The 23431-nt window shown below is 35.7% G+C and overlaps 1 protein-coding gene across 2 annotated transcripts; it reads left to right on the plus strand.

Moving 5' to 3' along the window:
• Window positions 1-962: 962 nt before the first annotated feature.
• NijA (Ninjurin A) lies at window positions 963-23169 on the plus strand. 2 transcript variants are annotated; one of them, XM_085198932.1, is made up of 7 exons: window positions 963-1227; window positions 16108-16204; window positions 16347-16466; window positions 18961-19080; window positions 21521-21585; window positions 21816-21989; window positions 22562-23169. In XM_085198932.1, exons 1-7 carry the CDS (start codon window positions 1081-1083, stop codon window positions 22763-22765), a joined length of 927 nt encoding a protein of 308 aa, XP_085055058.1. In that variant the 5' UTR covers window positions 963-1080; the 3' UTR covers window positions 22766-23169. The 2 variants fall into 2 exon arrangements, with proteins under 2 accessions (XP_085055058.1, XP_085055059.1); XM_085198933.1 differs by having other exon boundaries at window positions 18961-19041; window positions 22562-22894.
• The last annotated feature ends 262 nt before the right edge of the window (window positions 23170-23431 follow it).

Raw genomic sequence — 23431 nt, forward strand, 5'->3', positions numbered from 1 at the left:
ATTCGAAGGTACAAGTTGACAAGAAGTCACATTCTCTACTACAAGAACCATTAAAAATATCATGAAGTAATGTAGGTCACATAAATTAAAATAGTTAACTAATTTAATGTTTCGCACGAATTCAGTACTTTGTCTTGCCGGCGACCACACGCCATATTGTCTAAATAAAAAAAAAATGGATAAGTACGAGTCTGGCTCGCCCACCGAGGCTTCCGTACCAATTTCAGGATTATGAAATATCTATAAATATTTATTTATTTTCGGATTTTTTCCTTTATTTGTATTATAAGTTCTAACCTTCTTCTTCTTCTTGCATCTTTTTGAATATATTTTGCTGTTATTTTTTTCTATATTTTTTTCTATATACAAATTGCTTATTACAGTTTCAAGGATTCTTTAAAAAAGCGTAACAAGTGACGTTCTTAAGATATAACAACTTGTATAATACATACAAACGTCACGCAAGAAGCCTGAGGTTTTCCCGCGTGCGCTCTAGCTAGCTGAGATGATTCACTTTTGCTGTATAAATAAGCAAAATATTCTTTAAGTATGATGTGAAAGTAGAAGTCGTCGTTGCGCAGGGTTGTCGGTTCGATTGCCACTGGGAGGAATGATAAGACTAAGCGAACATGACCTTAAAAGTACTCCTATACGTATATATACAATTAAGGGAATTTATAAAATATAAGGAAAACATTATAATAAAATTATTGTTTAAGTGTATCTAAACTTAATTTGGCAACGAAAAGCTTTTGTAGGGACTTATAGGATACGTATGAATAATTGTATTGTAAAACACACCAAATATGTAGAGACAACTAATGAACCCGGCAAAATTGTAGAGTCGTTCGAAATAATAAAAGCCGATAGTTTATAACGTGTTATAAACATTATTCGCGTAATACCGGTATTTTTAGAGATTCATTAAGTTCAGTTCGATGTACTGACTCCCACAGTGTACTCAGTTACTGACAGAGTACAGACTGACAGTAGAGTTCCGACCGTCGCGTCGAGAAAACGTGTTGTTATAGATATTGTTTATTTATTTTTATATTGGTGTGTTTGTGTCAGTGTGTCATAATGAATGGTACTAGTTCTCCGAAGCCCCACAATGTACCCAAGCCCTTGAATATGAATGATGTGGAGATGGTGTTTGGGACGCCAGCAACCCCTCGGGGGAAGGTCCAACCTGATGTGCTCATCATGAATGAGAGGAATCACGGCAAGGTCAGTTTTTTATACTTTATGATTATAAATGATGTATACATAATGTTAAGTTAGTAATATACAGTTAATTATATACATACAAGTCACTATATTCGTAAGTAATTCATACTTTTTCTGTTTCCATAAGTAATGCTTATAATTTTAAAACTTTTTCAAATATCTCTTTTCTCGACATTTTGTCAATATTAGGTAAACTAAAAAAAGGGCGTAGCTAATTTTGATTAAGTTTATAAATGCAGATTCTGATGATTTTTCTATTATTTTAGTGTTTTTTTAAAGAATTTTTATCTAAAGGACACTTACTTACTTTTACTTTTTGTATCTTTTGTAACCGTCGACTACAGTAGGTAAATACAATAAAAAAAGAGAGTCAGGGCACAAGGACGACTGTAGTAGATCTGGATATTCAATATTAATTTGAGCTTAATCACATGGCTAGTTTAATTAATACATGGATACTCACGTGATCTTGGAAAGAATCGTCTTGTCAGAAATACAGACAAACAAGATAGATCGATGAAAAATTAATCCTATAAGGGTTCAGACTTTTTTGAATAATATACTGAAATTTAAAAACGTAAATCTAAACCTAAGTCATGGCGCAATGGGTACAGACGTGTGAGTGTACGCGCGACAGATTATGGGTTTGATTCCTACTCGAGGAAATTACTATTATCATTACCTCGCTTTGGTACCGAGGGAATGCGCGGCGTTAAGTTGCGTCTGTCTGGAATTCGAGATTTTAAATAAATACAAAATAAGGTTATCAGAATAACCTTATTTTGTTTTTGTTTTATACATTAATTGTTATTCTACAATAATCTTCAATTGACTCTATAGAGATAAGTGCATCTCAATGTAAAATAATTTTATCACCTTATATGTACTTACACATTTATATACATTTGTCTATTATGAAGGTGAAAAAAGAAAATATATATGCTGCTAATTCGGTCCTGTCTGTTGTTTGTACATAGATCTTATATCGAAGTACCGTCAAATTTTTTCATGCATATTATTCTTATTATTATAGGCTAATTCAAGTCAGTCGGTAAGAAATGTTTTTTAAATAAGGAAACTAGTAGAGTTGATGTGATATTTTAATTATTTTTTTCTAGAAATTCTAAAGCTTGTAGTACCGTCGTTTAATTTCATATCATATGATCATTTCTAACGATCAGGTTCTATTATCTGTGGCCGTGAACACACATTACTTCACTGTGGAAGTATTTATGGAAGTATATACTATAAATGTAGGTACTAAGCATTGATTTATATTGATGTTATGGCTGTTTGGTCCCTAATTATAATTAAGCTCCTAGATTGAGGGTAATCCTGGAGCACAGGGATTCCCACTTGAAGAAATTAGATAGGTATCTAATATTTTAATTTTTCTCCCTCTGCTAATGAAGCAAAGTGTGACGTTTATTTCCGCCACTCAACACGAAACACTTTTAGAATTCGGTGAAAAGTGGAAAACAGAAGTGTCTTAACACTAGGTTCCCTTTGCCCAACCGCTATGTGCGGAATACAGAATGAGGCTTATATTATTACTTTTTCTCTTTTTCAGAAGAAAGAGAATTTAGTGTTACATGACACCGTTCTCCATAGATTTTCACTTTTACTCAAAGACTGCATAAATCGATGTTTCCATAATTTTTTGAATACTTTGCCCAATTCATTTTCTTTTACTTTTCATTTCCAGATTTTATAAGTGACAACAATTTTTTTAAGCTAACATTAAAAAAATCTCTTCGATATTTAGACTGCAAGGAACCATAAGAATACTTTTTGTTGAACACTAAAATCCCCCATTACCAAAAACAGGAAACCTGTCTGGCCTGTTTACACGAAAGAACGTCGATTCAGTCCGTTGAATAAATACACCAAAAAATGTATGCATTTTATCTATATACATAAAAATCTTTAACACTCAAGAACAAGTGGCATGACGATTAACGCAAAGACTAAATTACTGGATTTAATAAGTTGGAATTTGGCATTTAGCCTGCCTACATGCCAAAGTTATTTTAAGGAGTGTAGGTCTCGGGGTCTTGAAATACCTTAGGAGCGGGAAAACCCAACATTTATATCTTACGAAAGGACACGAAAATAATTGCAGGCGACGACAAGTATGCCTATACCAGCTATAGAGATATTATAAACACATAATTATGTATTATGTTAGAAATATACAAAAAATCACAGATTCATATTCTATTAGTTATGTATTTCACACCTAAATATTATATGTACGTACAGACACATTTTTTTTACTGTTTTATAATATAGATAAGAAGATAATACGAAATTTAATTTAAACTCACAACTTTTATTCAAACACTTTCTTCTTCATATTACATGTTTATACTATAAATTGAGAGACATTGAGGAAACCTAGTGTTAAGACACTCCGTCCCCCACTTTCTGCCGAATTCTGGAGGCATTGCATGTTGAGTGGCGGAACTCAACGCCACGCTTGGCCTCGACACCAGAGCGAAGAAATAGAAATATAAATATTTATATAGAAATATAAATATGGAATATTTAATGTTTTGTTATTAGCTTTGTAGTTTTATAACTTTTTTTGAATTGTAGAACTAATTTAACAATGAAGTCTTATTAAATCGAGAATTTCGTTTCGTGCGAATATTTTCTCGTTTCATTTCATACGTGTATAGTTATACTGCTACGGAGAAAGCTATAGATATAATGAACATTTCGATATGTGATGATATCGCGGTGCAATTAATGTGTTAAAGTAGCACATACTAGGTGCGGGTTCGATTTATAGTTTATATTTAGGGAATGCAAAAGAGAAATATCTTTGATTTCCGGATATTAATGACCTGTTCTCTTCTTTTTGTATAATAATAAGAAGACGTCAATACGTCTTTTGCATTTACAGATACAGTGTCGGTGTTAAATATTTTTAATGTAATTTATCCAAATTATCAATTATATAATATTTTATGTGTTAAAGTAATAGTAAATAATAATATTTCTAATAGTAACGTTAGAAATGTTGGTTATTATTTGGCAACAAAGGATCTAATTAACCTAACAAAGGAGTCAGATGTAACGTATTTTTGACAAGTCATATACGCGTAGTGGCCTCTCGAAGCATCTTGAGTTAAGTTGTGTTTAGTAATATTCTAAACAAAACGTATGTATATTTAGAAGAGTAATATTTTATGACGTTAACCTTCCGTTGCGTAAATGTGAAATAAACAAAATGATTAAGAAATAAAAAATCAAAAATCAGCTTCACATTGTATGCCACACACAGTAGGGTAGGGAACCTAGTGTTAAGACACTCCGTTCCTCACATAAGATAAAAAGAAGAAATGTCGATATCGCTCTTAGATAGACAGGATCTTGTTCACTACGTTACCCTCACAAACACCACCTTTTATTTAACATGATAGAGAAAATGAAAACACAATTAAATATAAGCATTCTTTCCAATAAAAATCCATTCCACACATTATTATAATATATTCTTCTACGCTGATAGATTATATGTTTAAAAGATTATTAGAAACACAATTATAGACAGATCAGTTATTAAAGTTTAGCAAACAGGTACGTATCCGCGGTCATTGCTCCCGCCCACGCGACGTTAGACATGTTACATTGAAATTTGTGAATGCGTAATCATTTTTAAAATATTTCTTATCATTATAAAATATTATGAAATGATTTTTCTTAAGCATATCGTTTTGCGAACGAAGCTTGCACAGCAGATATTGTTTCTCTACAGCACAATACATTTAATTATATTTTTTACGTTAATTATTCCTTACGCTCTACCCCGTATATAGCAAGCTACACAGAGAAAAATACACTTCATTCCCCACTTTCTGATCAATTCTCGAGACACTTATTGAAATGGTGAAAATCTACGCGTGTCTTGGCACGGGAGCGGGGAAATGAAAATCTCTTCAAAAAATCTTTTGTGGGAATCGAAGCAAAACCCCCACATTATAAAGAATAATTAATATTTTGCATTAAACAGTACTAATACTATTGACCAATATAAAATGCAATACAAATTATTTATTAGAAAAAAATACCTTTAAGATATGTGTTGTGACCTTGTTAAGTAATTTCCGCAATCGCTTAACGATTACTTTCCTCATTCGCGCTACCTATTCAGGAGTAATATCTGAACTTCCATTTAAAAATGTTTTCTTTTAATTAGTTTTGATGTTATCAATAATTGTAGGTTCAATTTTCAATTAGGGGAATAAGTTTAAACTAGACACTTTAATTATTCAAGTCACGATATTGGGTTCCATCCCTCAATAAAATTGAGTATATCATCACTAGGTCAGTCTACTCTTCTGTATGTGGGATATATGGAAGTATGAGAAATAGTAAAAAAAAACACAAATATCATGTTGCTCCTTAAAATCAAGATATTCTTTATTTAATAAAGCCTTTACAAGCACATATAAATCTCAGTAGTATCAGTCCTACATGAAGTTTCCACGGATTCGAAAGGCAGTTCCGCTGAGACCTTAATAACTCTCTGCCGACCAGGAAAATTGTTAAAAGAGAAAATCTGTACGTTTTCTTCGAGGAAAATCCACGACTAATGATTTTGGCAAGACGACAAGAGGACGTCACGCCATACAATACACGTCACGTCTGCATCGTAATACTTAACACATGTTCTTAATCATTTGAAAGTTCTCCTACTTTCAAATTCATTATCATTAATGGTCAGAAAGAATATATCTACTTATAATAAAATCGTAACTGATGGGTCTGGTCGTTAAATCTTAAATCGGTTTACAAATAAAAAAGTTATACCATTTTAAAGAGTGGTGTTCGACAAAATTGCTATAAATAACTGTTTTATAGAATTGGCTGTTTTATTTTTCAATATAGGTTGAAATATTGATGATGATGTTATGATGTTATTGTTACAAAACAAAAGTAATGCAGATTAGTAATTATTTAGCTCAAGCGGGCGAAGCCTCGGAGGAGTCTGTAGTAAATAATAAAAAAGATAAAATGCTTTTAAAGCGTGGCGTTAAGTTCCGGTACTTAATACGCAATGTTTCGAATTTGGCGGAATGTAGCGAACAGAGTGTTTTAACACTAGATTCCCTACTGTACTAAAAAAAAAAAACTTAAAAGATCACATCAGTACATTCTTACAAGTCATTTCTGTCAGTTTCTTTCATAACATAAAAAATAGTACCTACATCAATATGACCAAAAATTGCATACAAATGCACTCAATTCTCACTAACCGATATAGTTAAGTATTTAGGCTAACGACTATTTGGTCTGACACAAATTCGTCTACTCTTGACCTCGTCTAAATTATCTTATCTTGTGAGGACATTGCAAATTAGATATAATTAATTAATACAAGTAAATAAAGAAACAACAATTAATGATTTACGTTTTTCCTTTGTTACCGTGACACAGTACACAGGTACCTATTTCTTTATATGGGGGGTGAAATATTGAATATTTTCATTTTCTCCTGCTGATAACGAGGTAAAGCGTGGCGTTGAATACCGCCATTGAACACGTAATGCCTCGAGAATTCGACGAAGTGACTACTAGGTTTTTAGGTTCCCAGGTTCCCTCTGCCGTCCCCGCTACATGCAGGTTACAGCGTATAGCTATATGTTAAAATTTTAAAATAATATAGATTCTCGCTAATCCCTTAGACAGTTGTAGGTAAAGTTTATTAATGACTCAATTACGCGGGAGCAATATTATGACGCGGCCATTACTATATTAAACGCATCAGTACAATGATAGGTACCTACTTTATGATATTTTTTTCCTTAAAACCTCCTAGTGTAACAAACGTCACAAATTATTATTTAATTTCAAAAAGGGCACTACAAACTGTATAATGCTTAGGTAATTGATAAGGAAAATTAGATATCTAGCTTTTATATGTCGATTCACCTCTTTAGGCCATGGCCAGATGGTAATAACTGAGAGTTACGTATAATACATGACATTTTCTAAGAGTGTAAGGTAATCAGTGTTACCTTGGTAATCAGTTAATCAGTTGGGTGCGTTGTGTTGTGGGTTACATAAAAACTATTATCATGAAGTACTATAATCTTTCTCGATAACTAAACTATCTGAAACAAAAATATTTTTTTAATTCGATCCAGTTGTTTCAGTCACCAGGCGATTCTTTAAGGTTATCATGGTGCAGTGCTACAGCGTACTGAAAACATGATGATTGTGGGATCGAGTCTCATCGAACGTCATAATTGTATTTAAATAGTTTTCATTTCCTCAGTTGCCTCGATAGACTCTATAGTAAATAGTATTTATTAGAAGCCAGTGCAGTCTTTAAATACTTATCCTACTACACGCATTTTATACGTCTTTAAATACATTCCTAGTCACAGATACACATCCGAAGTATGACACTCTTAAATCATATTTATGTTAATTACACAAACGTGTATTTTCTATAAATAACATAACAATGGAATTTACAATGTTTAAATGAGTTTAAGTTTAATTATCTTCACTTACCGAGGCGTAAGAAAAACCCTGTTAAATATACGATATAAACAACAAGTATTAATCTTAATTACCATAAGATAATGGGTATAAGGCGCTCTTGAGAACTTAAAACTTATCTCATGATAGTGGGTTCAGAACAAACGTCAAAGTGTTATTTATACATCCTTTTGCAATCCTCGACGAAAACACAGGGTTTTTAAAGTAAATTTGACGATATACAGATGTAAGATGAACCGATTTTGATTGAGTTTCTTTGTTTGAAAGGCGACTTAACCAAGAGTGTTCTTAGCCATGACTTAACGAAATATGTATGTTCAGCTGTTTGAAAATTGTCAGATTTCTCATTATCAAAAGGATGCAGCAGCTATCCCTGGTCTGATCAATTTAATATTTGTATCCTGTCCTTTTAAAAACTAATACTGCACTATCCTTTAGAATCTGTAGGATATCCAATCCTTCATCCACGTATAGCAGAGGTATCATGCTTGGCGTTAATGTAGTGACCTCGATGAATATTTAGAAAGATAGTGGTGTTAAAATTTTAGAGATTTTTGTATCGAGCGCTTTTTAATTTATTTAATTTATAATATACAACATGGATGTTAATAGAGAAAAGTGATTTGTCACTAAAATGGAGTGCCATGTTTCTAGATACTGTAGATGATATTTAAGTTTGTGATGTACTCTTCGGTTAGAGAATTCGGCGGCAGGTAACAGGTCAAACGGTTCCCCAGAAAACTCCCCATGATAAATACGGTAGAAAACGCACAACGAGGAGTCTCTACGCAAAGCCTTTTACAGATCATTGCATCATATGTAACTCATAGCTGTTTCGATTACTCATGAGAAAACTACAGCTTCATTAGTGAGGCTTTACTTATTTCCCTTAGTATACCTTAAGGAAATAGTGATAATTAATTAGGTTACACATAATGGCTTAGTTTTACATTATAAATCATTCGTTTGTGTAATAAGTACTTTTTATAATGCATGCAGATGTTGCAGCTTAGTGTTATCAAGCTCCACTGCCACTCTCCGAATGACGGAACTTATATTATACAAATTGCTACAAATGGAAATCGAACCCACAACCATTGTGAATATTTGCAATAACACACTTCTCAACTGCACTGCGATTAAAATTGCTCAAAGAATTAATAATGGGTTAATTGTCTTAATAAAACCAATGTCTGGTTGAGTTTTACACTGCGAGTGTGACTCATATTTTAATTATGTAATTCTTTAATAATGAATAATTTTGTATTTTAACGTTTAGCTGCTTATTACTCAATGCAGTCGCTGGACGATCATGGCGGCTTGCAATTACTGTAATTTATAAATCTAGGGACTCGAGCATCACACTACCCTGCACACAGCAAGGAAGGCTGAGAGAATCTAGTGCTAAGACCCACTATTCCCATTTTCCGCATTGAGTGTTGAGTGGCGGGACTCAAGAATTGAGCGGCAAGAGAGGAACAGAAGTAACTAATGGGCTACGCAATGCTAGTAGTAGGTTCCCATGTTCCTTCTGTCTGTCATGCTATGTGTGAGATACAGTTTAAAGCTAGTTAAACCACATAACACAATTAATAAATTAAAAACCACTTGTTACTGTTAAATAAATATAATAATTAGGTTGTAAAAAAAATTATGGATTTTCTTAAAACTTTAATCGTGTTAAAAATAAGAAAATTTTATAAAAACAACTGAAGTTCTCCAGGCATGCATAAATACTTTTGCTGTTTGTTTTGTTGGTATTTAAAATATTATAAACGGTGTAACATTCTTCACTAGGATGTTTAAAGGGTGGATTCCGAAGATAAAAAATAAGATCTTCAAACTGAATTATAATATCTTATCCACATTTGGTTAGCCACGTCGGAATGTCTTACAATAATGATTTTGGAATTAGAGTAGAAAATCCAGTAAAAGTTAAAGGTCTTTTATCTTTTATTTTTATTTAAAGTGCCCGATGTAACTCTGGTGCAGGTGCCTTCCTCAATAAATGTAGTATTGAACACTACAAAATTATTTTAATTTATCCAATAGTTCCTGAGATTAGTACACTTAACCATATAAACTCTTCACTTTCATAATATACAATTTGAGATATAGGTATATGATTAAAAGTAATAGTTATGAGTTTAAATTACTTTCAATGGAATTTATTAGTTGGTATTTCCTCTTCGGGTGGTTTTTCTAGTATGAACGCTCGACTATGTTTTTATAAACACAGTCCGAATACGTGCTAGACATATAATGTGCAGTTTACTACGAGGTATTATAAATGCATTATATAATGTCATAGATTTTTCCCTTGTTATTGACCTCTATCAAAGTACCTTCGCAATTAAATTGGAAATTATGTAATTTTTCTAATTTATTCCTTTTATTCTAAGAAAAAAGTTGTTCACTGCACCAAGGCACAATGTGATAGGAGACATAATTTAATTCTAAAAGAAACGGATATGTAAGACACTGGGTGGCGTCAGTGGCGGACTAAGGGGGGGGGGGGGGGGGGGCGGTCCGCCCCGGGCCTCGTGTCGGTGCAAATTCCCTTGATCAAATCCTAAATACACCCTTGAAAAAACGCATAGTATCTACTTAACAGGAAGTTTGAGGTTGGAGGGGGCCTCTAATAAACAAATAAGTACAGGGATTAGTGCAGCCTGTACCGGTAGCTTACATTATATTAATTAAAATTACTTTTATTTTTCTAATGTCCATTTAGGTTGCATGTGGTTCCAGTTTCGTAGTTTTTTACTTCAAGTTCCTAGGGCCTCCAGACCGACGTCATTTTATAAAAGTTTGTGTACTCACTAACCTGAAAGTGGGGCCCTTCCAGAAGTAGCGCAAAATAAAGGTACATCTCTATCTGGGAGGATGATTGAGCGATCAGATCGGTTTAGGTGCTTATAAGGGGTCTTAAAATAGTCCATAAATAATATATGTAAAATTATAGCGTAATTTTTCAAAGTGGTTTTGGAAGTCAAATGGCAGTTGCTCCATTTAAAAACCGCCATCCGCCGCTAATATGGAACGCAACAACGTGTCAAGTACGAACACTGCTTAAAACGCTAGTACCCTGACAGAAACTCCGCTTTGCAACGTGGAATATTGGCTCTCTAACCGGACGACGCAGAGAACTCGCAGATGTACTTATAAGACTTCGGGTCCAGTGTGCTTTCCTCCAGGAAGCTTGCCGGAAGGGCAATAAGCCTCGCAATAACGGACAGGGTCACCCTCAGGTAAAAACTGTGTGGCAGTAGTTCTTTCTGAAGAGCTTCAGAACTGGCTTCTTGAAGCTGATGGTCGCTGCAATAGCTTGATGCGTATAAGGGTGCTGATTGAAGGCGTAACTACACAAAGCACAAGCTAAATTAGTGCCTATGCGCCGCAGGCCGGCTCTAGCGTGTCCAAAAAAGAGTCATTCTGAAAGCAGAATGAAGAGGTTCTACTTGCTATACCGTCTACCGAAATGGTTGTTTGTTGTTGGGGAAGATTTGAAACGTCAGTCAGTGCTGAGCCGTATGAACATGTTCACGGGGGTTTTAGATACTGACTTCGTAATACAGAGGGAGAAAATATTCTGAGAACCTATAATGCATCTGATCTGGCCATCGCGAATATGTTCTTCCAAAAGAACCCTCAGCACGGGATTAATGCCAAGAAGAAGTAAAAGAAGTATACGTATTTTGTCCCAATATTAAACAATCTTTAGGACGTCTGGCCAGAGTAAAGCCTACGTAAAGGGTTGTACCAGGGTTATAATATTTTTTTTTTACATTTTTCTCAAAAATATATTTAAATACGAGCGTTTTTACTTTAACGTAGGTGAGCATGTACCTTAAATTGGCGCAATCTTTGAAAGGGCCTCACTTACAAGTTAGTAAGCACGCATACACTCTTACCTACTTATTAGACTAGTAATCTTCGAAATTTCAGCTTTACTAAAATGACGTAGGTCTACTAGGGTCCTGGGATCTCAGTCTATATATATAGTCTAGTTCGTAGATGATAAATTATTATCTATATTGGAACTAAGCTTATGATGGAAGCTTCAGATGACGCTCTGGCTGTAGTCCTAGATAATCTTGTAGAAATTTACAATGAATTTGAGAGTGATCAGGTTTTTCATCTAGAGCAGATGATCTGCCTCCACCTGTACCTATCTATCGAATGGTAGTAATAGGAATCAGTGCTCGTAACATTCTTATTTCGGTTTTGATACAAATTTCTCTTTTCTTCCATACGTTATTTACACGGATGATAGCTTCTTTTGTTATCCCAATTCGCCTTTTTATCTCGAAGAAGAGGGGGGGGGGGGTGGATGTCGAGGGGCCTCATTCAACGACACCGCCCCGGGCCTCCGACGGGGTTAGTCCGCCACTGGGTGGCGTTGTGCTCCGCCATTCCACACGCAATATCTCGAATCTCGAATTTAGGCAGAAAGCGTGGTAGTGAGTGTCTTAACACTAAGTTCTGTTTGCTTAGTCTGCTATATGAGATGTAAATGGCATTGTTATGTACTTCCTTCTCAATTCTTGTATATTGGGAAAACGGATTATTTCTTAGTTCAATTCTCAACTACTATATTTTAAACATTTTCGTATTTATCGTATAAAATAAACAGAGTATAAAGAACGGCAACTAGATTCTATATGAATTATTAGGAACCCTAATTAATTTATAAACGAGATAAATAAAAAATCCCATATTTCTTCCCACGCACCATATCGTTTTACAATCAGTGTATTTTTTTAAAGTCCGTCCATGCTATCTGAGTCATACTTACATGTACTGATGTACCCAAGGGAAACCCCTAACTGCAGTAGAATGCAACAGTAATTTAATTATAAATGAATGATAATACTCCAATGCAATTTGATTCACTGAATTGTAAAACCTTGGCCTAAAACATGACATGATATTTACCAATAGTTAGCCATTCGCGAAAAATTTAAAAATAAAATGCTGACATTTTATTAATTTTTTTATCTTCTTTTTTTTTTTATTATTTTTTTTTTTTATGGAAAAAGGACAAGGCAAACGAGCGTTCGGGTCATCCTATGATGATCACCGCCGCCCACGACCCCGTGCAGCACCAGAGGAGCTACAGGTGCGTTGCCGGCCTTTGAGGTGGAGATAGACGCGCTTTTTGAAGGTACCCATATCGTACCGACCTGGAAACACTGCCGCGGGTAGGCTATTCCACAGTTCGGTGGCGCGTGGAAGGAAATTCCTACGAAACCGCACAGTAGTGGAGTGCCACGCATCCAGATGGTGTGGATGATATTTAAGTTTGTGACGTGCTGTGCGGTTAGAAAATTCAGAACACTCACCATGATAAATGCGATAGAGAACGCACAGCGAGGAGACGTCTCTACGCAGAGCCAAAGTGTCAAGCCTTTCACAGCTTACTGGGTCCTTAATGATTCGAACAGCTCTACGTTGTATGCGATCAAATGGGTCAAGCTGATACTGGGGTGCACCAGCCCAGAGATGAGAACAGTACTCCATGTGTGGCCGAACCTGGGCCCTATATAGGGCCAATCGGTGTTTTGGCGTGAAGTACCGTCTCGCTCTATTGATGACCCCCAGTTTCTTCGAGGCCAACTTGGCCTTGCTTTCCAGATGATCGCGATACTGGCAATCACTCGAAACATTAAGGCCCAATATGCTGATACTGGGCGCGGCTGAAAGGGGAGTGTTCTGAAAGACTGGCGATACGATAAATGGGGTTTTTTTTGTGGTTAACGCGCAAACCTGTGTCTTCAGGGGGTTAAATTGGACCAGGTTCTTTTCATCCCATGAAGAGACATTCTCGAGGGATGCCTCAACAGAAGACACAAGTTTATTTCGGTACTGTTCAGCGTTTTCCCGAGAAAGACTTGCGCGGCCGGAGTAAACAGCGTCCACCGTGCTATCATCTGCATAGCAATGAATGCTAGGATCCTCCAGCATGTCATTGATATGCAGAAGAAACAGCGTGGGGGACAGCACGCAGCCTTGGGGAACGCCTGCGTTCACGGGCATATGGTTGGAGCAAAAACCGTCGACAGCGACCTTGATGCTGCGCCCAGTGAGAAACCTGGCGATCCACCTGCATAAATTCTCGGAAAGCCCATAGGATGGAAGTTTAGCAAGGAGCGCCCCATGCCACACTCGATCAAAGGCCTTCGCCATGTCCAAACTAACTGCCAGGCCCTCTCCCTTGCTTTCGATAGCCGCAGCCCAACGGTGGGTAAGGTAAACCAGAAGATCACCGGTTGAGCGACCATGGCGGAAGCCATATTGACGGTCATTAATCAATCGGTGATCCTCTAGATAAACCAAGAGCTGGCTATTGATGATGCTCTCCATGACTTTTGAGAGTAGGGAGGTAATGGCAATAGGCCTGTAGTTAGATGGATCGGAACCATCGCCTTTCTTCGGGATCGGGTGGATAAGAGCGCTCTTCCATGAATCTGGGACTACGCCGACTGAGTAAGAGTGCCGAAACAAACGCGTTAGCACCGGTGTCAGCTCAGGAGCACAAGAACGGAGCACTAAGGGAGAGATGCCATCTGGCCCGCTCGACTTATGGATGTCCAAAGAGGACAGAGCTCGCCTTACAGCTTTTTGGTTAAACTTAACCTCAGGCATTGAGCTCTGGCACCGCGGAATGGTCGGCGGCGTTGATCCTTGGTCATCCAAAGTCGAGTTCGAGGCAAAGAGAGCGCCCAGGAGATCGGCTTTCTCTTTCGCCGTATGGACCAAGATGTCATTCCCCTTGCGTAAAGGTGGAAGCGAAGGCTGGCTAAAGTTGCCGAGTGCCGCCTTTGAGAGCGCCCAAAACTGGTGAGTTCCGGACGGGTAGCTCTCAAGCTTCTCGCCGATTTTGGCGATATGCTCGGACCTTGCCTTGGCAATTTGCCGCTTAAAGAACCTAGAGGCCCTGTTATACTCTCTTTTTGAGGCTTTCACCTTCGGATCCTTAGTAACCAGTGCCTTGGCCCAGATTTGATATGCAAGCAAGCTTGCAAGACGTATCAAACCAAGGCTGCGACTTGCCACCGATTGTCACTACAGTGCTAGGAATATAAAGTTCCATGCCCTGCAGAACCACGTCGGCAACAGCAGCGGCACAAGTACTAGGATCATCAGAAGAGAAGCAAACCGGTCCCCAGGGATAGGATGAGTAAAATGTACGCATCCCATCCCAATCTGCTGACTTGTAGTGCCAAACGCGACGAGTTGCGGGTGTTCTGCGACTGCTGCGCTTAATGGGCACGACACTCCGTACCAGGCAGTGGTCAGAAGACCCCAAAGGAGCATCGACGGCAACCTGGTACTGTTCCGGATGTGAAGTCAGCAGAAGGTCCAATAAGGAGGCATTGTGGTTGTCCACGTCCGGGAGTCGCGTGGGCGACTCAACCAATTGGGACAATCCATTCGCCACAGCAAGATCAAAAACGGCCCACCCCGCGTGGTCGGTGGTGCGTGATCCAAGCCAACTGGCATTGTGCGCGTTAAAATCGCCAAGTATCACGACCTCAGCAGAGGGGATCTTTGAGAGCATATCGTCGATGGCCGATTGCATGTGCTCCATGAGCCGATCCGTTTCTGCATTGCCACTGTGGGACCTGTAAAGGCATGCGTAGACTCGGGTACGATCGTCCGAGTCAACGCGGAGCCAGATAGTTGACAGGTCCCAACCTTCAAAATTTGCAAGACGACGGAAACTTAGGTCCTCCCTTACGAACCCAGCGACCCCGGCATGAGGCAGAAAGTTGTGTTCAATTTTGTAGCCGGGGTATTGGAGGTAGGCTGTGTCACTCGGTCGGATAATTTGAGTCTCCGTCAGAAATAACAAGGCCGGCCGTGCCGTCTCAAGATGGTGGTGGACGGCATTCAGGTTGGAATGAAGACCCCTGATGTTACAGAAGTCCACGTTTAGTGTGGAAGGGGTTGCCGTGGAGCGTACGTCTCCTTTGCCTTGTTTGCGAATTTGACTTGTGCGCGGTACTGTGCCCTCCCCAGAATTCGAAGGGCAGCCTGAGTTTGAGGACTCAGGGAGGGATTCTCCAGCACCGGAGCTGGTACCCTCCTGGGGTAGTTTCTCTTTAAGTGCCGCTTTCATATTCTAGGGAGGGGTGGGGGTTGGGCTCCGGAGCCCGGCATTCCCTAGTGCGCAACGCAGTGGCATAAAGCCACTACTTAACGCCAGTTTTAAATGCCGGGGGTGGTAATAATCCGGTCGAGTCTGCCCATGCGTGTTGCCATTGCTGGCGACACACACATTAGACATTCCGTTTTATACTTATCGTTCACTTCCAAAACGTGGGTAAACTCTCTAATATTTCTATTTATTTGTTATAGTCAGTGCATAAAAACGCGGAGAGCGACACGGAGACAGCGCCGTCCACACAACCTCTGTTGGAACCAGACAAAGGTCATCCAAAGCCTCCACTTGCCGGTCAGTAGACTAAACCACATTTACTTATTTAATTTTATTCCGTATAACATGTTAGATGAAGAACACTCTGTTCCCAATTTTCCACGTAAAATAAATAATTACGTTACGTTGGGTTAAGCTTTTAATATTATAATAATTACAGGCCCAGAAATTGATGACTTAGACGATGAAGTCCCGACCGAGGCGACTCCGTACCCGGGCATCGACGACGGACTGCTGGAGCCTAACAATAATAAGCCAAACGTACATGAAGGCAACTCAGGTTAGATATAAGAAAATTATAACCGCAGCTACGTATAGAAATATTTTTTAAGCTTCTTTTGTAGAGTGCGGTGTCAGTGCTGACGGAAAGCGAAGAGGGGAGTTTCGTCAGCGGTTGTGGGTTCGATCCCCATTCGAGAAATTGAAAATATTTATTAAATTAATATTTTCATTTCTTTCGAGGCAAAGCGCCTCTTTGAGTTCCGCCACTCACCCAAGGCCTCTGGAATTTGGCTGAAAATGAAGAACGAAGTGTTTTAACACTAGCTTCTTCTACCCTGCTGTGTGTGGGACACAGCCTAAAACCGATTTTAAACATACTGAGTTATAAAAGCATATAAAGTCCAAGGCGTTTCTCATGAATCATATGTCAAAGTTAAATAACAACGAGAAGCGGCTTTTGCACTATCAATATTAAATTCGCTATATTAACCGCAAGAGACACAGGAATAACAAATGTTTACGTATTTGTGCAAACAATGACTTATGCACAGGAAACTACAAAAAAAAACCTACTTTAATCAACTTTACATAACTAAATATAAATTATAAGAGGAAAACTACTAATTGAAATTTTGAAGTCAACAATTTTAACTGATCCAGGAAAAGATTTAAAAGGTAATTCCTACATTTCGGAATATTATTTCGTTATTTTTGTAATCATATGTGATGCTGCATCCCGCTTGTACCAGGGTAGGTCGAGGGTACATAGCGTCGCAGTCCGTACGCCAAGTGCTGCTTTATTTTCGAGACATAGCTTAATATATGTATTATGGAACTCATCACCGCGATTGGTATTGTTAGCAGAGCGAGGAAATGAAAATATTCTATTCCCTCGAGTGGGAATCGATTCCATAGCTGTCGCGTTTACAATACAGACAGACGGTGAGACACTGTTCCACCCTATATAAAAAAATAATAATCATTTTGTGATGACTTTTGACTTTTATTTTGTATCCCGGTACACAAGCAACTCTAGATTCTGCCAGCAAAAAAAAACATTCATTTTAGATAAGAGTTCATAAGTTACACACAGTTGACATGTACCTACAATTTATTATATAATTATAGTTTTTCAAACATAATTATACAGGGTGGAAGAGGCAGCGCTTCTTTTACTGAAACTGCATATAGGGTAAAATATTTCAAACCCAGAATTAAAAAAAATAATCAAAGTACCTCAACGGTTTGGACGTAGGATTTTTTTTTCATTTCACGATTTTTATCCATACCTGTATTTCGTGTCACGCACACATACGTATGCGACGTTGCCGCTTTGACAGGTGAGTGTGTGCGTGCCTATGTTATACTTTACAAATGGCGTTTCATTTTAAAATGATAATTTTATTATTTATTTGAAAAAAAAACTTTTTCATTTTTGAGAATTATTTTTTTCCGAATTATAGGCTTTTATAGAGTAGTTAAAACTGTGGTTTCATTTAAAGTGGCACTGACAATTCCACCCTGTATATATTTTAGTGATAAAGAATATGCTATCATAACCACGTCCACCGCATCCTTTTTGATAGCCTAATTAATAAAGTGCATCTATACAGATAATAAATATAAATTTATTTAATAAAATTGTTTTTTTATTAAATTAAAATACACATAGTAAAAGTAATAACTGACTGTACATAGAAGGTATATGAGAAACATTCTCACTGGGGCCATTTATCAATGTAATGTTGATATGTGTTTTAACTAATTCATAAATGAAAAAGTTATATTAATATAATAAGTATTTTGTTCGACTAAATTGCTGTGACATAACTGTTTCTTTGAATCGATTGAAACTTTAATTTTACAATGTAAATTGTCTTTAAAATGATATTATTATGAAAACACATAATTCCGATTAGTAAAAGAATAATTGTGTAGTTTAAATGGGCGAAACTGCGGGACTGCGCTAGTATTGAGTATCTTATTTAATTGAAAATAATATATTTATTAGATGTTTTGTTATATACACGTTGATTATATTCAAGTGTCATAGTAGGTACCTACATAAAATATATTGTTGATACAAATTCACACAGATGTTATCATTTCGAATAAGATACATTGAAATTTATTAGGAACAATGTTTTTATTTTTTAAGGTCGTTTGATACAATATAACAATTATATCTTTTGATGTTACAAGACAATGCATATGTAGGTTTGTAAACAAATTTATATTAACATATACCTATTATAAAAGTTAAATATTATTTAAAGTCAAATTAAATCAGCTTCACGCTGTATTCCGCACACAACATAGTAGGCAGAGCGAACTTAGTGTATAGGCACTCCGTTCCCCACTTTCCGCCTTAAAATTTCTGGAGGCATTACGGGCTGAGTGGCAGAACTCAAAGCCGTTTAAAGCATACATTTTAAATAAATATTTCATTTCCTCGAGTGGGCATTGAACCCACAATCAGTAGCGTTTAAACTTTGTGCTCCTGCGCTACGATTGATCTCAATAAAATATTATTTCATTTTCTTATTTCCCAGACGATGAAACGAAGCCAGAGGGTTCCGAGGATCATTCCAACGGGCACCCGCACCACAGCGACGGCGACGTCGGCATTGACGGTAAATGGCCGCCGACGGACGAGACCGACTACCCTTACGGTGATTGGAATTAGGGACTAAATATCAAATGTTGAAGCAAAATTGGCCTATTTAGAAGGAAAATGCGAAAATAGAAATATTTAAAATTCCACATTAATTAATAAAATAAGTAGGTACATTATCTATATCAATTTGAGCAGAACTTCTCTTTTAGCGATGATTGTAAGGTGTAATTAAACGGTTACCGTGGTTATATATATATATATATATATAAGTACATTAATTTTCATTTCATACCAGTTTCAAACAAACTTAACGCGCCATTATATAACATTTATTTATGTTAATACTATATTTTGAGGAAAACAGATTAATGAATTATTTTTGTTTCCTTAAATGTAAATTGAGACCAACACATAAGTTCTCTCGGTCTCTTACTAAATATGCAAGACTTATCTTTCATTTACGCATGTATTTAACTTAAAATTATATGTCTTAAACATATATCAGAATATAAATGGTTCGATATAGACTACGCTTTTAAAATTACTTCATATTTAAGGTAAAATTACATATAATTTAAGGCCATTTTTGCTTCAACATCTACACTGACATGTATAGGATTTACTTATCGATATCAATTAATAATTTTATGTGCCTTTTTTTAAATCTGAGCCACCAAAACAACCCAATGTTTAAACTATATTATATTCTAAAAGGACTTCATACAAATTATAAATCCTATACATACATAAAACGTGAAGCAAAGCAAAGAATTAAATATCTTTTATTTATATTGTTTGTTTTGAAAAGGTAACAAGTATAATGTCATTATACCTATCAGGTTTTCTCACGATTACTACGTTCAATGGTAGACGGTCGACTCTAGTTTTTTGTTGAGCTAAAAAGGAAGCATGCAACGCATACCAATTTATTAAGTAAAGCTGGAAATAACTATAAGATAGTAAACTTATTTACAAAAAGAGAAATTTAAGGAATTTAACGTTCCTAGGATTAAAAATTTGACAGATCTTATAATAAAATACATAATGCCGATTTTTTTAAAAATCATGTAACGATGTTCAAAAATCAAAAATTAAAAGGCCTATTATTATATCTATATTATTATGTATAACTTTATTTCAAAATATTTTATTTAAAATAAAATATTAATAGATATTATATAAAAATAATTATTTATTTATTATTTTAATTTCGAGCTTTACATATTTTAAATAGCATGACATTTATCTATGTATATAATATTATATATTTACTACATTAATTATCTTTATGCATGTAAGATATATACTTACTCTACCTTATAAGTTTTATATAATAGAACAAAAGACTGACTACTTACTAACAATATTAATATAAGGTCGATTCACATTAAATATAGTACCGATATTACTTAATATAAGTTCGTCAACATTATTATATTGTTTTTTTATTTAGGATTTTCTTCATTAGTAATTCTATGGTTGTGAGATTATGTTTTAAACAGACGATTTAAAAAGAGGGGTTATAGACGCGGCGGGGCCTAAACCTGCTGTTTGTCTTATTAGAGCAGAAAAATGAAAATAAAATTTAATTTTCTTCCTGTAGTTAATTTTTATATGAAACTTTTCCGATATCAACTCAGTGACTGACAGACAACGTACCTTCACCCGTAATTTCACGGCGTAGAACGCTTAAATTTACTTACTTACGGTAACGGGATTTTACGTTTTATAGTAAGGTATAAAACTATAAACACAAACGAAATTGCGGGCAATCGCTAGTTACATATAAAATGTGAATCGACCTTAACTCTTCATACTGCATGTTTGCATAAATGCATGTTCAAAGAATAATTTTATTATGTTAGGTAGGTATATGGTATGGTATTGGCGTATTTCCGCCTTTGTTACGAATAATTAGCATTTATACTATTACTTTATCTAAAAGTTATCTTTTACTATAAGCTATCTTAACTTGGCGAACATTTCGCATTGTCAAGTTACTTTCGGTCTAAATAATATATATTTAATGTATGTATGTAGGTGTAGGTACCTAATATGTATTGTATCTATATCGGAAATCCAGAATAGGTAATAATTATAAAGACTATAGCCACAGATAATATTTCATTCAATTTTATAATCAAATTATTTTTTTTAATAACTTCTCGCTGCAACCCGTACTTAGCAGGGAAGGCAAAGAACCTGGGATCAGAGGGTTAAGACACTTCGGTCCCTACCACCGAATTGTTGAAACAACGAGTTTTGAGTGGTGGAAAATAATAAATATTTCTTTACGCCGAGTGGCAATGGAACCCACAATCTTCGCGTTTTTCAGTCACCACCTAATGCCACGAAAGCCCAAGTCAATAATCAAATTGTACTTAGGTAATACTAAAAAAAACATTAAAATTTAGATAACCAGATGGAGTTTCTTGGCACCAAACTTCTCTCTACTTCATCAGTTGTGTACTAATAAGCAATATATAATATTACAGATTTCAATGGTCTCGGACCAAGGTTCGGTGTTGACGATCGTCCCGGCTCACCTATGATTCCAGGGGTAAGATTATTTCTTATTTGCCACTTAAATATTTTGATCCAAAATAATGTGATGAATAACACACAAGAACAATTATTAAAATCGACAAGGCACGTTAGGCACGATCAAAAGGTACCTATAACATAATTTTCAAGCAACACCTGCGACTGAAAAATTTTTTTTATACGGAATATAAAATTTATTAATTACTTATTTTTAATTCTCATCTAAAAGGTCTTTTCTCTTTTTAGTCAATACCAGACGTAAATACATATCAACAGAAGAAAAATCTGGCGCAAGGAATGATGGACCTCGCGTTACTGTCAGCAAATGCTAACCAACTACGATACGTTCTGGAATCTTCTATAACCCACCCTTATTATTATCCTAGTTTGATTTTTATATCTCTTAGCATTGTTTTACAGGTAAGCTGTTTCAAATGTTTTGTAGGAATTATTATCTTAGCTATTACATTAAATAACTTGATAATATTTTTCGTAAGCTTCACGCTGTATCTCGCTTTTAGGGAACTTAGTGTTAAAACACTTAATTCCTCGCGGACCGCTAAACTTTCGATACACTACGTGTTTAGTGGCGCTTTATTTTGTTACCAGAACGAGAGAAAGAAAATAATTAATCTTCCCGAGTGAGGATTCAACCCACAACCGTCGCGTTCACAGTCGAACGCTATGCTGCTGAACCACGACTACCTTATACGTAACATGCTCAAATCGAATTGAATGCTCGAAAGAGATATAAGACCATGCTCTCATCTTCTTTTACCTTTTTTGACGTGGTTTTAGATTTCGCTATAATAATAGTTACCTTAGCTTATAGTGACTACATTAAAATGCTTTACTATAAAATAAACAATGGTTAGTGTAGTGGTACTAGTGCACACTAGTAGTGGAAGGACCGACGGTTAGTAATTTTATACAACAAATCAAAAATGCATAAAGATAAAAAATAATTTAAAAAATATAATTATTTTTTTCAGATTGCAGTTGGAATAGGTCTAATTTTAAACAGCCGTTACGACGTCAACGACCAGAAACACATGTGCATCGCAAATAAAATCAACAATATGACAGTGTTAGGCGTATTTCTCATCACTATTGTTAATGTTTTTATCACTTCGTTCAGTGTGGCGACTCCCACCACGATAGCGAACCAGCAACTTGCTATACAACAAGCTGGATAAGTAAAAAAATATCAAAGACCCATCGTTAAACTGACAGATCACGACGGTTGCGGGTTCGACTCCTACACGAGAGTATGTATATACTTATGTCATTCTTACTTCGGTCTGGTAGGATTACATTACTCTACATGCAATGTCTCCAAATTAAGTGGAAAGAGAAGAACGGAATAATATATCATTAGGATCTCTATATATAATTTGTAAGAAAAGGGAAATTTATGTAGAAAAGTAAGAAAATATTGTATAAAAAAATAGACAACAAATGACGTAAAGAAGGAAATTCATTTTTTTATATTTGAAATTGTTATATTAATTCTAAAATGTACTACATTTAAATCATATGTTTAAAAAAATATCTATTACCGTTATAAGGTTTGCAAATATATTTTTAAAATTTAAGACTATAACTGAGGTCTTTTATTCATAAAGGGGGCCAGTGATTTATATAAAGTAATGAAATATTTTACCAGAAATTACATGTTAAAATTAAATATTTTTCACTTTTATAAAGATTATATATAGTTTTTAAGAATTTAATTCCAAGATACTTGGAAAATAAGGCATAATATGTAGGTAAATATCATAATTTAAATACGCTTTATAATTTTAATTTATAAGAGGGAATTTTATAATAACTGTTTATATAAAATTTAAACTCATTATGGT

Source organism: Heliconius melpomene, chromosome 16, assembly GCF_056956725.1.
Source record: "Heliconius melpomene rosina isolate 202511_hmr_F chromosome 16, ASM5695672v1, whole genome shotgun sequence".
NCBI lineage: Eukaryota > Metazoa > Arthropoda > Insecta > Lepidoptera > Nymphalidae > Heliconius > Heliconius melpomene.